The sequence below is a fragment of the Amia ocellicauda genome, chromosome 10 (assembly GCF_036373705.1).
Source record: "Amia ocellicauda isolate fAmiCal2 chromosome 10, fAmiCal2.hap1, whole genome shotgun sequence".
NCBI lineage: Eukaryota > Metazoa > Chordata > Actinopteri > Amiiformes > Amiidae > Amia > Amia ocellicauda.
The window spans coordinates 15,650,627-15,666,510 of NC_089859.1; the positions used below are offsets into that span (position 1 = coordinate 15,650,627).

At 44.6% G+C, this 15,884-nt stretch overlaps 1 protein-coding gene and 3 non-coding genes across 7 annotated transcripts; all 4 read right to left on the reverse strand.

The window, feature by feature from the left end:
* pabir2 (PABIR family member 2) lies at window positions 1-10,196 on the reverse strand. 4 transcript variants are annotated; one of them, XM_066715205.1, is made up of 10 exons: window positions 9,316-10,196; window positions 7,871-7,949; window positions 7,357-7,413; window positions 6,610-6,653; window positions 6,321-6,375; window positions 5,607-5,699; window positions 3,937-4,025; window positions 3,593-3,654; window positions 3,277-3,370; window positions 1-3,129 (listed from the first exon to the last, which is right to left on the reverse strand). In XM_066715205.1, the coding sequence occupies exons 1-10, from the start codon at window positions 9,438-9,440 to the stop codon at window positions 2,994-2,996; spliced, it is 834 nt and encodes a 277-aa protein (XP_066571302.1). In that variant the 5' UTR covers window positions 9,441-10,196; the 3' UTR covers window positions 1-2,993. The 4 variants fall into 4 exon arrangements, with proteins under 4 accessions (XP_066571302.1, XP_066571301.1, XP_066571300.1 ...); XM_066715204.1 differs by having other exon boundaries at window positions 3,593-3,657; XM_066715203.1 differs by having other exon boundaries at window positions 5,607-5,702.
* On the reverse strand, window positions 5,793-5,895 carry LOC136762353 (small nucleolar RNA U109). Its single transcript, XR_010820555.1, has one exon. It is a non-coding gene; the product is annotated as a small nucleolar RNA U109 (small nucleolar RNA).
* Window positions 7,005-7,107, reverse strand: LOC136762355 (small nucleolar RNA U109). The gene has a single exon (XR_010820556.1). It is a non-coding gene; the product is annotated as a small nucleolar RNA U109 (small nucleolar RNA).
* On the reverse strand, window positions 8,203-8,370 carry LOC136762352 (small nucleolar RNA U109). The gene has a single exon (XR_010820554.1). It is a non-coding gene; the product is annotated as a small nucleolar RNA U109 (small nucleolar RNA).
* Window positions 10,197-15,884: the final 5,688 nt, after the last annotated feature.

The following is a 15,884-nucleotide window of genomic DNA, read 5'->3' on the forward strand; positions in this document are numbered from 1 at the left end:
TTGGAAATAAGCTGCTTTACAGCTAATAATTTATTTCTTTAAACCAGGAGTGAAGAAAATAGCTTTCCATATAGCGCTGAATAAATACACAAAGCATATAAATGCACCATGAGTGCAGCCACAGCATGGCCCGTCGGCACACTTTCAGGTACTTTAACATCTGGATATTTTCCTTAAAAAATAACAAATGAAAACTCCACAGGACAGAGAATTGGGGGTAACAGCTCAGGTAGAGACCTGTACAAGGTGCTTCTTGCAATAAGGAAGGAAAATAAAAAGTAAAAAACTGCTGCTTCACAAGCCTTAAAGCTTTTAAAACAAAACAAACCAAAAACAGAAGTATGCATCTCAAAACTGTTTGCTTGGAATATAAACCCAGGACTCACCCTTGTTTAAAAAAAATTATACAATCGTTTGCACCAAAACCAGAATGTAGTTTGTCAGATGCTCAGTATTACACTTAACATGCCTTTTCGTTTGTAAAACTAGCAAGGTCTACTTTAAAGGGAATATATATTTATAGATTTATAAAACCATAGAATTTCAAAAAAATAAAATACTACAAACAACCGATTAACACTGACTTTTTACACAATTACATTCGGTAAACAAGTACCCAAATCCACAACCCCACCGCCCCTCCCCATATGTGGATTTGGGCCTTTGTTCCCCTGATGTATAGATCTTAGTTAATGGCACAGAGCATTATGAAATCAGTAGATTACAGCAGTCTTTCAAAAGCAATGCTAATGATTCACTTTCAATATGAAGATTGCCTCTAGATTTTTGATGTTCCCAACTTCAGAAACTCCCATATACTAATATTTATGTATCGATTCATTTTCTCCTTTAGTCTCAATTTCTCAAGATCCCGTAAGAGAGATCGCAGAATAGGTGGTGGTGGGGTTACTGTCTGCCTTATGAAATGTACAAATTGAAAATTGTTTCAGCGTTTATGGATTTGAAATAATGTGCTTTGCATTAGTCTTGACCAAATGAGCACCAAAACAGAACACAAAAAAGCCCTTTTTTCCCTGCATGAAAAGTATTCTCTTCTCTTAATTATGATTTCCAGTCAAACCCTAGCCTCCACAAAAACAAAAAAGAAATCATACAGTGCATGCTAAGTGTGCAACCGGTTTTAAAATGAATAGAAATTTCTTATGCAGAAGCTTTTACTTGTGCAAAACAAGACAAGTTTTACAATTCATCGTGCAAGTTAAAGAACCCATCTTAAAAAAAAAAAAAAGTAAATGGGCACTTTGTTTTCCAGTCTCAGTACAGGAAACAGTCTTCTGTGAACCAAGAGATATTAGAGCGAGTTTCCACTTTTTTGGTGCTGGGGGGGGGGGGGGGGGGGAGGAGTGATCTCTGTTGATTTGGAGAAATTAAAGCAGAAGAGCCTGGGGTGGGGGGGAGCAGTAGCACCGGCTGTGAATCTCAGGCACCAGCCCCTCAGGCTGCGAGGTATGCGCGTGAGGTGACTACTCGGCGGCTCCCCGAGCTGGACTAACGTGCAAAAACGACAGCAGCAGCACGACTCCCATGAAAACCAGCACCCGAGTGCGTCCGAGTCCCCGACGGGATGGGTGTGCTGTCCCAGAAAACTCTCCTGCAGCTTCAGTTCAGGAGTACACTGAACAGTTGTGCAGCTATGCCGCGGTGTCTCCGAGACCACGACCAAGAATAAGTTTGGCTTGACCCAGTAGTGCAACTCCCATCCCCACTGCGATTGGCAGGAGCCTTTGCTGGGTTTTCTTGGGAGTTCTGTAAGTGCATACAAATACATCCAGAATCAAAAGGTAAGGACAGTGCCCGGCCTGCCCCAACACACAAGAGCTTAGCGTGTTGAAATGTTTTGGACAGCTCAAGTGCGGATCAAAGACACCTACCGGCTTTCAAGTTTCTTCACTCTCCTCTTACAGCACCTCCAAAGTCAATTCCCCTCCAGGCTGCGAGGAAGAACTCCCCACCCCCCAAATAAAAAGCTCTTCCAAAATTGCACAGAAAGAACAGCCTGGGCCCTGGCAGATGATCATGGGTGAACTTAAATCCCTCTCCCAGCACTTCTCGAACGAGAGCAGCTTAAGGAGCCTTCTGCAACCAGCTCAGGAAGTTGTCCCGACGGCTTCCATACCAGCCTCACAAAATGTGCAGTCTTTTTGTTCTGTATTCACAGTGGGGCAGCCAGTCACCAGGTCACCGTTGCACGTCAGAGAAGCAAGACCAGTTGATATAGGGTCTCTGCAGAGTGCACTGTATAGAGCAGCCCGACAGCCAGCACCCCAGAAAGGCAGTTACAGACGGGACTGGCCTGGGAGGAAGTTCTGTAAATTTTCCACAGCCCAGGTTCTCCACCTCTTCTGGGGAGGGGCAGGAAGATAAAATAAATGTCAGTTTATTTTTAGGACCCCTTAGCCCAACCATCAATTACAAATATTTTTTTAGAGCCATTTACACTACAATATTCATTTACACAGTATTTGCGTAAACAGACAGCTTTGCAACATTCTTTTTGTACACATCAGTGCACTGATCTATTGTGCTGAATTATACATTTTAGGATCATCTTAAATCCCTAAAGTCTTGACTGTGAATGTGAACTGCAGACCTGTGCAACTTACACATCTACAGCCAGAAACGTGTTGTTGGCTGAAAAATACTTTGGAAGTGAAGTAGCCGAGCTGGTTAGGAAACTGATGCCATTCCAGCTCTTATTTAGGGGTCAGCACCTTGTAGTAAACTATAGCAGCTGGAGCCAACATGGGGAATGCGGCAACCAGTTTCCAAACCTGCTCTTTTACCGACATGCCTGTCTGTAAGGAAAGTGTGCTTTCAAAAATATGACTGACAAAGCAGACAGATCAGGGCTTTTGAAACATTGTTTCTTAAAAAAAAAAAAAAGTTGGAGAAGGATGGAGAGAAGAAAAAAAAAAGCCCAAGCCCAGACAGCTGCTTGCTTGATCCTCCTCCTCTTCTCTCTCACAGGGAGATCACTTTGGGGAGATGTCGTGGACCGAGGCGAAGGGGGAAGTGTTGGGAGATGGGGACACGGTGCTGGTCTTGGGCGGGGAGTCCGAGGAGGAGCCCACACTGCTGAGACTGCCATCCAGAAGATCTGAGGAGAGGCTGAGAGAGCAAGAGTGTGTGTGATATTAAGACCACAAGAGTGAGGTAGAATAAAAGATAAGAAAAACCAAGAAAGATGGATTTGAAGGAAAGAGGCGAGAGGACAGGAGTGTCCGTGTTGGCTGGCCCTGGAGTGAGCCTCCTTACCAGGAGCTCAGGTCAGGCGGGTGGACCTCGGACGACAGCATGGTGGTCGTTCCTTGGAACAGTCTCTTTGGCTGGCTCTCCGTTTCCATCTCGCCTGTGGGAAAGAACAGCCGCATTAAAACAGTGGTGTGGGAGCCTAGACACACAATTCAGATATAGAAGTCAGAGCCACAGAATTGAGGTCAAATTAATCAATAAATAAGCCTATATAAATCCTAGACTTTTATCCAAATGTCACATGTGATTTTAGTCCAGACGAACACCAGAACTCCCTCCCTCACTGGCTCTGTGCCCTGAAGACCGAGGCTGCCCTTACCTTTGCGTTTGATGGGCCCGAGGACACTGGGCCTGATACAGTTAATGGGGCTCTGACTCCTTCTGCTGAGAATGGGAGGGGACATGAGTGAGACACAGGGAGCAACTACACAGCTTTATAAACATAATAAGACGTAGCCCTTTTTAATTTTTAACAAGTGTTATCCATTAATTCAATTTGATCTAGTGCCTAATAACCACCGCCAATCAAGCATTCAAATGATACATTTTTGTTGAAAATTATGCCAAATGTTTGCATCTAATTTTCTGTCTTCATGTGGTACAGCATGCCTGCATTGGAATGGGTCTTCACAGAACAAAGCTACTGGCACTGCGGCCACTCACGTGGTGAAGCGGCGGGTGGGGCTGGGGATGGGGCTGGGCGGGAGGCCGTTGCTGCTCACCAGGATTTGGAGAGAGGGAGAGAAGCATTGCTGCAAGAGAGACGAGACCAGTCAGTCAGCACCAAACCACAGGTGGTATGCCCACTGGAGCCCACTCCTGGCTAGATGCACAGATCCAAGCGCTGGGTACCACCAGCCCACCTGCCAACATTTTGAGTGCAAACACTGCGTACAACTGACGTATTAACTGACTATTCCATCTCCTCATTGGGTGGATCAGGGTTAGTCCGTGATCTACAAACCCCAGTGTATTGAGTGTTGCAGACTCACTTTGGAGAGTAGAAGAGTACATTTGGTTTCTCAGAGATATAATTACGTTTTAAGAAAGAAAAATGAGAATGTACACTCACCTAAAGGATTATTAGGAACACCATACTAATACTGTGTTTGACCCCCTTTCGCCTTCAGAACTGCCTTAATTCTACGTGGCATTGATTCAACAAGGTGCTGAAAGCATTCTTTAGAAATGTTGGCCCATATTGATAGGATAGCATCTTGCAGTTGATGGAGATTTGTGGGATGCACATCCAGGGCACGAAGCTCCCGTTCCACCACATCCCAAAGATGCTCTATTGGGTTGAGATCTGGTGACTGTGGGGGCCAGTTTAGTACAGTGAACTCATTGTCATGTTCAAGAAACCAATTTGAAATGATTCGACCTTTGTGACATGGTGCATTATCCTGCTGGAAGTAGCCATCAGAGGATGGGTACATGGTGGTCATAAAGGGATGGACATGGTCAGAAACAATGCTCAGGCAGGCCGTGGCATTTAAACGATGCCCAATTGGCACTAAGGGGCCTAAAGTGTGCCAAGAAAACATCCCCCACAACATTACACCACCACCACCAGCCTGCACAGTGGTAACAAGGCATGATGGATCCATGTTCTCATTCTGTTTACGCCACATTCTGACTCTACCATCTGAATGTCTCAACAGAAATCGAGACTCATCAGACCAGGCAACATTTTTCCAGTCTTCAACTGTCCAATTTTGGTGAGCTTGTGCAAATTGTAGCCTCTTTTTCCTATTTGTAGTGGAGATGAGTGGTACCCGGTGGGGTCTTCTGCTGTTGTAGCCCATCCGCCTCAAGGTTGTACGTGTTGTGGCTTCACAAATGCTTTGCTGCATACCTCGGTTGTAACGAGTGGTTATTTCAGTCAAAGTTGCTCTTCTATCAGCTTGAATCAGTCGGCCCATTCTCCTCTGACCTCTAGCACCAACAAGGCATTTCCGCCCACAGGACTGCCGCATACTGGATGTTTTTCCCTTTTCACACCATTCTTTGTAAACCCTAGAAATGGTTGTGCGTGAAAATCCCAGTAACTGAGCAGATTGTGAAATACTCAGACCGGCCCGTCTGGCACCAACAACCATGCCATGCTCAAAATTGCTTAAATCACCTTTCTTTCCCATTCAGACATTCAGTTTGGAGTTCAGGAGATTGTCTTGACCAGGACCACACCCCTAAATGCATTGAAGCAACTGCCATGTGATTGGTTGGTTAGATAATTGCATTAATGAGAAATTGAACAGGTGTTCCTAATAATCCTTTAGGTGAGTGTATAAGCTTGACAATCTCAAACAAAGCAGACTCAACAATCTACTCACCTTCCCGATTCCCCTTGTAGGCGACGGAGCGGGAGACACTGGCACAAAGTCAACGCGCTTCGGGGAGGAAGATTTGTCCAAGTCGTTATCGCTCTGCTGAAGAACAGAGAAGAGGGTTGTTTTTTTACAATAATCAACAGAGGCATATGATGTCCTTTGAAACTCCAACTGCGAGTGGAGGCCAGTCAGTGTAAGAGTCTTATACTACCACTCAGCCTGTGCTAGGAGACTGGCGGCCCTGTTGACTCCAGGTGCTTTACTATAGCATGTCAGTCAATGGCCCATGCTCCCTATGGAGAGAGAGAGAGAGACGGAGCCAGCACAGCCCCCCTGGGGAGGGGGGCCGCTACATGCATGAGGGAGGAGAGACACCACGTGCACTTTCACCATCCCATTTGACAAGCAAAATTATGCCATTTTTATTTTTAAAAACACATTTTACAAATTCAATCTTTAAACAAAGTTGCAATTCTATCAGTCTCAAAGCTTTCAACCACTCCCACTTAACAGTAATAACTAAAGACCCCAATGAATTTCACCCCAATTCATGTTGAAACGCAAATGTTAAAGTGCAAGGCTCAAGCAAGACAGCAACACAGCCAGTGCCCTTGCAGCTGAAGGAGCCCCAGTGAGAGAAGGAGAGTAGGTGGATAAGCAGGCGGCTGGGAGGCTGGCTGGTTTCGGAGTGGCAGCAAAAGGTTTGGCATTACCTACCAGACTGAGGCTCTCCTCCCATGACTGACTCATCTGCATAGCTACTTGCACCTCCCTGAGAGAGAGCAAAAGAGAGCAGGTGAAACAGGCTGGATCAGTGTGTATTTACACAATGAATTAAATGTATAACCCACACACAACAAAAAGACAACAAATATTTTGGCATTTTGCCCGAGGAAGAGCAGCTCGGAAAACCTAAGGGACGACACTGATGATCAATCATTTTGATGCCCCAAAAGGACTAATTTGACATCTTTAAAGAAAACGCAGCAGATGATGCACCACTTACCGCTCGTGGGCCGTCTCCCTGTTCATCACATCCACACCTTCCTCCTACAGAAAAACAAATCATCACTGCCTGCTCATAGGAAACCGAGTCACAAGACTCATCACTGACAGACATAGCATAGGGGGATGGGGGGGGGGGGGTGTTAAGACTCAGGCCTGAAATGTAAATGTAGATTTCATGGTGACCACACCAACCACCTGCAAAATCCACACGCCAGCACTCGGTAGTAGCGTTCCACTGTGTGCCCACAATAATCCTGTAACAAACCTTAAGAAGGCGTGCCTGTTGACTGGGTTGATTATTTAATTCAAATCAATTTCCCACCTTCATCATTATGTGCTAGAAGACAGAAGTCTAAAACATTTCACAGGAGGTTAACACCTCTGGAAGCCAGTCAGTGTAGGAGTCTTATACTACCACTCAGCCTGTGCTAGGAGACTGGCGGCCCTGTTGACTCCAGGTGCTTTACTATAGCATGTCAGTCAATGGCCCGTGCTCCCTATGGAGAGAGAGAGAGAGAGACGGAGCCAGCGCAGCCCCCCTGGGGAGGGGGGCCGCTACATGCATGAGGGAGGAGAGAGGTGAGAGTAGGAACCTGTACTGGTATTCACCCACATTTTGCAACCAACTTTTATATTTTTCCTATACAATTTTAAACACAGCCAGCCACTTCACAGTTCATGTGACGCATCCACAGATTCAACAACTTGAGCTGGCAAACAGGCAGGAGAGTGGAGTGACATGTACCTGTTTAATCTGATGAATCCGGCTGCTGGGGACTCTGATGGGAGAGGAGGGGACCACCTGTGAAGGGAGAGGGAGATAGACAACCAGATCAGGCTGGAGCAGGCTGAGGACTGGAGACTTAGAGAGCTTCACACGCGCTTGCTTTCAGGATCATCCTATGTAGGAAACTTGTTTTTCCTTCCGATCAGCATGCATCCATTCACTGCAATTTTACTATTTTCTGCAGTAGTACACCACAGTGTCTCCCGAAGTAATGAAATACGATTCAATACGTGAGCAGAGGAAAAAACAGCCCATCAAGTGGGATGTAGGCCTGTGAGCGGACTCCATATGCTTTCCCAATACACGGCTTTTGAAATTAACAAACACAGATTTTTTTCCATGTCATCCTTAAACAAACTGAAGAGTATACCATGAAGTGCAACACCAGAACACGGCAAGCAAAAGGACACGCAGAGGACCCTGTCGCCAGGTGCATATGAGGTGAGGAGGATAGCACGGGGGCTGTTCTTACCAGACTCTGCCGGTTCACGACAGTGGTGCTGTTTCTCCGGCTGCGTAGGACGTCTCTCTGGAAGACCTGGGTGCTGTCACTGGAACACAGAGAGGCACAGTGTGAAAGAGGAGGAGACCAGCAGTGCCACGCAGTCTCGGACTGACATTGGCCATAGTGCTTCCTCAGAAGAAGGAAAGGTCTGAGCGCACCACCACCAGCAGCTGCTATCTTCTGAAGCTTCTCTGAAAACTAATGTCTACCTTATTTTTGATTCTATAACAATTGAAGGCAATTGAAAATGTCCTCAATGTTATTGTACATTGCCTGGATAAAGCGTACTGTGAAGAGGTCAGTGTAGGAGTCTTATACTACCACTCAGCCTGTGCTCGGAGACTGGCGGCCCTGTTGACTCCAGGTGCTTTACTATAGCATGTCAGTCAATGGCCCGTGCTCCCTATGGAGAGAGAGAGAGACGGAGCCAGCGCAGCCCCCCTGGGGAGGGGGGCCGCTACATGCATGAGGGAGGAGAGGTGAGAGTAGGAACCTGTAGTGGCATACTAGTATTCACCTACATTTTGCAACAATTATTTATTTGTATTAAACAATGATAAACACAGCCAGCCACTTCACAGTTCTTCAGATTCAAGAAATTGATCTGGCAAACAATCCTAACAAATCAAGACTCAAATAATTGTGGAACTGATAGGAGAACACAATAAGACCACCTTAGAGTAACAGTGTGATGCACTTCTAGTCTGGAGTGCATTCATCTAAAGTTGTTTTCAAGGAAGGCAAACTTTTGCATCCATACACCTTGCTTTGTCAATGTTCCCATTGTTTCCAAAAGTAATCCCAGATATTCAGATCTTATGACAATAGGAAAAGCTAGAGCATAACAGGAATGGAAGACGCACTGCACTTGCTTATATTTGCATAGTTAAACAAACACCCTTGCTAGGAACAGCCATTAGCAATGCAAAAAAAATGTAATTACCATGTTCTAGCCACTGATGGCAAAGCTTTTAAAGCTACTGGTGACAAAGAGCGCATGTTTGTTTACATGCCTGAACATTTCGAAATCCTGGATGGCTCAATATCCACAAATAGTTTAAAATGTGTTAACATGAAATAACTCGCACACAAACACAGAGAGACGTATCAATTTAAAGTACAGATTAATTGCACATGTGCTAGTGAGCTAAATCGCCCAACACATTTAGCAGTTTTTCAGCCACTTCCACCTGCGGAAAAGCCACCATGTTCGTAGTAGTAGTAATAATACTAACAATGTCGCCACCAAAATCCCTAGTATCGAGGATACTGGTTATCGATCACAGTGTTCAGTTATACAAAAGAAAAGGGCGGTCGGCCTAGTATCGATCATTTGTGTTTATGTAACAAACAGGCAGACACACGTGTATAATAACATCATTTTCTGAACAGATGCAATACGGCGATCTTACCTTAACCCGTTAATCATCGGTGCACTATTCGACCTCCTTAAATTGCCGTCGGTCTGGGCCAAGGATATCGGGATGTCCAGGTCCAGCTCCATTTTCTCTTGCGACATGATTGCACGGTCGCTCATTTCTACCGCATGTGTTGCCAAACTGCGCCAATCGCTACGGCACCATTTGTTGCCAACCGTAGCCTTGGATGGATGGATTGTGGGATGGATGCGAGAAGTGTTTTAGTTTGATCTTAAACCACGATTACAATTTCGCTTCATTGTTGGTCGCTTGGTTTGTTTTCGTTTGGTGGTCAAGCGAGATATTGTCTCTTTCAGCAAGTCCTTGTCTTTGGGGTTGGCGACCCCAAATAATATATGTACCCGTATGACTCCCTCGTTTTGGTTCAGGCACACCTCCGCTGCTTTAGCCCGACCGTGCTTTGCTGTACGGGATCCTCAAACAATAATACTCGACATGCTTTCTGAGGGGGGACGGCCCACATACCCCCATCGAAAAAATAAATATTCCTCGACCCACTTCTAGTGCTTGTAACTTGCTAATCAGTGTTTTTCAACAGAAGGCTCAATGCATCTGGAAACAAACACGCTAAACCGACCTCAAATCATCGCGTTTGTGCAGTGAGGCCGAGACCATCTCATCCTCACAGACTTGATTGAACTGAGCTGGCTGGCTCACACAAAAACAGGAAAAAAGCAGGAACTGAGGAGAATTCAAAGTCCGGACTCTTCTGATCTTCTACAAAGAGAAAAGGGCCAAACCGACACTTGTATCCGCTTTCATTACGCCATCGGGTTGACTGGTCCTAACGTTTAAAACAAATGAATTATCTCAGCGAGCCTCCCGAGTTGCCGTCCTGTTTATCACTCCGCCTCTCGCCGCCGCAGCACTCCTGTCTCAACCGAACTTCCCGCCCCTTCTCCGGCCTGCCCGCCTGACTGGCAACGCCGCTGACCAATGAGAGCGCCGCGCTGTGCTGGCGTGCCAGTTTGAACGGCACCCTGTTAGCCAATGAGAGCCGGCCGTTTAGGCATTTCCGGGAGCGTTAGCTTAACAGGAAATACACCCCATCTTAATATTCGAAACAACGCATGCGCACGTTGCACTGACGACCTTAATTTCGTACATATAAATTAATAAGCATCTATGTTTTTTTTCTACCAAAAAAAAAATACAAAAACAAAGTCTAGACTGACTTTTTTAAATGAATAATTAACAGCGTGACGTTACAGTGCCAATCCTATTTACTGAAGCTCAACCAAGCTTAAGCTTTTGTGAATAGTTACAGTTGGCACGAAAGACTATGGCACGGTAATGAAACTAAATTTTATATAGTTAAACAATATTTTCTCATATATGTTTTGGTTAACAATGATTCTTGATAAGGAAGGATTTGATTTTAACACGATGTCAAAGGGCGTGTATAGCTACACACCTGCATGGTACCCTCCCACCAAAGGAGCCAAGAGGAAAAGAAGATAAAACTGCATTATCAGATTCAACTCTTTTTCACGTTTAACTTGGTATATTATAGTACAAAAATAAGAGCTTGCAGTTAACAGGTGTGCGCATGTGGGTTATAGGACACAAGAGGGCGCCGTTGTCCTGAAACAATTACTTTTAAAGTGTATTTAGGCATTTCCTGATAGTTTTAGCTTGCATTAAGCTATATGATATATTGTTTTTTTTCCCTTATAATTTTAAGTTCAGGGACTAGTTCTAGAATATGCATTTTGTTTTATAGCTGCAAAATGCACCCACACAAACATAGCCTCAAGCGAGATCAATTATGCAAACAATTATTTCTAATGACAAGAGATAAGCCTGTCATTCATTCTCTGTAAAGTGAGGGGATCGGACCCGTTTTTGCTGTTTAACTTGAACCCAAAAGAAGCCCTTCACCGTATCTTTCTCTTGCTCAATTCGCAAATTCGCCCAGACAAAAAGGGCCGTCTTTATCTATAAATATCTATTCTTTTATTAAAATCTGTATTCTTTCTTCTTGTTAACAAAGGCGGGAAGTGTACTGTGTGACACCGCCAAGGCGTTTGCTTTGAAGGCAGGTTATGAGCGACCGGGCGCAGTGCGGGCCGCCGCCGAGGGGCGCACAGTCGGCGCACTTCCCCGCCATCCCCGCAGCGCCGCCCGCAGAGACCCGCCCGCGTCGGAGGAAGCGCATCTTCTGTCTGGACGGGAAAGTGTCATTAACTATGGCAAGCCAAATGATCATTTAGAGATATCTCTAAATCATTTAAAGATATCTGCAAGTATTTCAAGATATCTTCAAATAATTCCAGATATCTTCAAATATTTAAAGATATATCTAAATCATTTAAAGATATATGTAAATCTATTAGAGATATCTGCAGATCATTTAAAGATATCTAATTTAAAAGTACATTTAGAGATATCTCTAAATGATTTGAAGATATCTAGATGATTTGCAGATATCGCTAAATCATTTAGAGATATCTTCAAATCATTTAGAGATATCTTCAAATGACGTCCTGTATGAAGCCCAAGATTATCACTTCCTGTTAACTTGTTCATTCATTTCTATGTAACTGAATAAGGAAACAGGAAGTGATAATCTCAGCCAAAATACAGGAAGTCATTTGAAGATATCTCTAAATTATTTGCAGATATCTCTAAATGAACAGGATGTTATTTGAAGATATCTCTAAATGATTTGCAGATATCTCTAAATGATTTGCAGATATCTATAAATGATTTAGAGATATCTGCAAATAATTTAGAGATATCTTTAAAAAGCACCTTATTTAGATATCTCTAAACAGTTTGCAGATATCTCTAAATCATTTATAGATATCTTTAAATGATTTAGAGATATCTTTAAATATTTGAAGATATCTTTAAATGCATTTAGAGATATCTCTAAATGATAATTTGGCTTGCCATACATTTCTCACCCCCTGCACTGATCTGCAGGATCTGGTGTTTTGACTTGGTTGTTAAAACGCTTTTACTAGAAAGTTGTCTACACACGTTTCAGGTCAACAACAAAAAATGACTTGCACCGCAGCTATGCACACTTTTATGTCGTGTTTTTTGTCACAGAATTAGAATATCGCTTATTTTCCAGATTTAAGAAATACTTCATGCATTTTTTTCCACATTTATGAATATTTCAATGTGAAAAATACATATTTGCTGTTTGACTAGATATTTAAATAAATCTGGGGTTTAAAAATAAATATTTAACTTTAATCTTAAATCTTTCACTTACACAATACATGTTTACCTTAAAACAACATGTAGATGCTAAATCTAAAGCTTGAGTATACATCTAAATGCTGGATTTTATAAATCTATAAATCTGGGGTTTGCAAAATAAATATTTAGCCAACATCCAAATGAGTCCGGCCCCTCTGGTGTACTTCATTTGTCTAATCGCAGTGGGGGGGCAAGGATTGGGGGGCACAGCTGCCGGCCTCTGCAACGGGGAGGAAGATCTCACCTGTATACCTGAAAATAACATCCATGAATGATCACGTCTTTCACACAATGTGGGGGGTGGGAGACGATCGGATTCATTTTGAAAAGTGGGGGGTCATTAAACCGCCTTAAATATAGACCTATGCATGTGGTGTTGGTCAGTTGTTGCTGAGTTGTGTTTCAATGTTTTGTAATAGACCTACAGCCGACAGGTGTTTTCCTTGCTTTTGCAAGACAATGATACAAAAATAAATAAACAATATTTCCAAAAATAAAACATAATTTCCTGCTTTATGTATATATGTAGGCCATCCGCAGGCTCTTCAATACTCCACCCTCATCTCCCATCACACCGAAACCTCCCACCAACCAAGCTTCCTTTTCTTCATTCTCATTCTTCATTCTCTCTCAGATGTTGAAGTTTCTGCTCTCCTCCTACGTCACAAACCCACAACGTGTGACCTGGACCCTCTCCCTTCTCGTCTCTTCCAAGCAACCGCTCCTGATCTTCTCCCCTTCATCTCCTCCCTCCTCAACTCCTCCCTCCTCTCTGGCTGTTTCCCCTCTGCATTTAAACAAGCTGCTGTCATCCCACTGCTCAAGAAACCAACCCTTGATGCCACCTCTCCTCAGAACTACTGCCCAGTCACCCTACTTCCCTTCCTCTCCAAGACTCTCGAGCGGGCGGTCCACCGTCAGCTCTCGGATTTTCTGTCCCAACACTCACTCCTTGATCCTCTGCAATCCGGCTTCCACACAGCTCACTCCACTGAGACGGCTCTCCTGGCTATCACTGACTCCCTCAGCCGTGCTCGGGCGGCTTCCCTCTCCTCAGTCCTCATCCTCCTTGACCTCTCCGCAGCATTTGACACCGTTGATCACTCCATCCTCCTCTCCTGCCTCGCTGACCTTGGGATCTCTGGGACTGCTCTCACCTGGTTCTTCTCCTACCTGAGTGACCGGTCCTACCAAGTGACATGGCGAGGCTCCTCATCCACCCCCCAACCTCCTCACAGGCGTTCCCCAAGGCTCCGTCCTGGGCCCGCTCCTGTTCTCTCTCTACACTCGCTCCCTGGGCCCCCTCATCGCTTCCCATGGTTTCTCCTACCACTTCTACGCTGATGATGCCCAGATCTTCCTGTCTTTTCCCTCTTCTGACCCTCTCATCCCCTCACACATCACTTCCTGCTTGTCTGCTATTTCCGCCTGGATACACTCGCACCACCTCAAGCTCAACCTCTCCAAATTGGATCTCCTCTTTTACCCCCTCTCTTCCTCACCTTCTGCTGACCTCCCCATCTCGATTCCCTTGGAATCCACCACACTCTCTCCTTCTTCTTCCGCTAAAAATCTAGGAGTCACCCTCGATCCTGCGCTCTCCTACACCCAGCACATCACCACACTGACACGCACCTGCAGATTCTTCCTGAGCAACATACGCCGGATCCATCCCTTTCTCACCGACTACTCGAATCAGCTACTCGTCCAGTCACTGGTCCTCTCCAGCCTGGACTACTGCAACTCCCTCCTGGCTGGCCTGCCTGCATCCACTACCCGTCACTCCAGCTCATCCAGAACTCTGCGGCTCGTCTGGTGTCTCTCTGCCACGATTCGCACACGCTACTCCACTGCTCCGCTCCCTCCACTGGCTCCCGATAGCGGCACGCATTCAGTTCAAGACTTTGACCCTCATCTACCGCTGTCTCGACCACACTGCACCAAGCTACCTTCAGTCACTTGTCTCTCCATACATCCCCTCCAGACCACTGCGTTCCTCCAGTGCCAGAAGGCTAACTCTGCCTCCTCTCCACTCTCCTTCCTCCAGAGCCGCTCCTTCTCATCCCTGGCCCCTAAATGGTGGAACGACCTGCCCACCGAAGTCAAAACAGCAGAGTCCTTGACCTCATTCCGGCGCTTACTCAAGACGCATCTCTTCCGACAGCACTTATTATAATATTGTAATATTAGTCCTCTATCCCTGCTAGATAGCACTTCACAGTTTTTATTATGCTTCTTGTGTTCTTGATTGTTTTCCTCCTTGCTCCCTTTCCCGTAGCCCTTGTCTGTGACCCTACATCTTGACAGCACTTAGCTTTCACCGTCCAGGATGTAGGAAGTCACTTACTGTACTTGTGTCAATTGTAAATTGGAATTTGTAAAATGTATTTTGAATTGCTGTTTTAGCCAAATTGAATTTGTAATGATTGATGCCTTGTACTTCTCTATATTTTTGCACTTTGTTGTAAGTCGCCCTGGATAAGGGCGTCTGCTAAGAAATAAAAATAAAAATAATAATAATAATATAGTATGTATATATTTTTTTCATACATCTGGGTTTTTATGGTGTTTATTTCAACAGGTGTGACTCCTACTTATTGGGAAACTTGTCATCTGATGAGTGCATACCAAAGCACTAATGGCACACTGGTGAAACACTTACTTTGCATGGACCTCATCAGCATGGGATCTTCTCCACAGCCTAGAGAGAAGCTGCAGCCGAGTACACCAACTGTATTGCTTCTTAAATACAGTCTGCTGCAAGAAGATGCAGCTGAAATAAATTGTTGTTATGCTATGGGAGTCTAAATGCTTTCTGTACTTTACTGCAATCCTGCTTTGGTAAAATGTTATTATTTGTTTTATATTGTTTACAAATGGTGGATGTCTAACATATATATGTATATGTAGAAACCACAGCAGGCTAGGCCAATGATGCCATTGCATTGCTTATGCAAACGTTCCCGGGTTTCCAGTAGCTGAGCACCCCAAACACTCTAAACATAACTGTACAGGCACTGTGTTGCCAAATTAAATGGGTCGTGCCTGTCTTTGCTGGTAAAGGAGTGTGGCAGTGATCACATGCTCTGTGGAAGCGTTTTTTTTCTTTTTTCAAAGGGCACCATTCCCACCAGGAAGCTGTGTGTCAATGGAACTTCATAGTCAGGTCCCGGCTGCTTTCCAAGTACTGTCCAGAGCCACATCATAATGCTGTGGGTGTGATGAGTGAAATGCAAACTTTGGTATTAATTAAATGTTAGTGTTTACAGCCATCTGAACTTTGTAAATCCCTACAACTTACTAGGGGGTATGGAGAATTTCTCAGCACT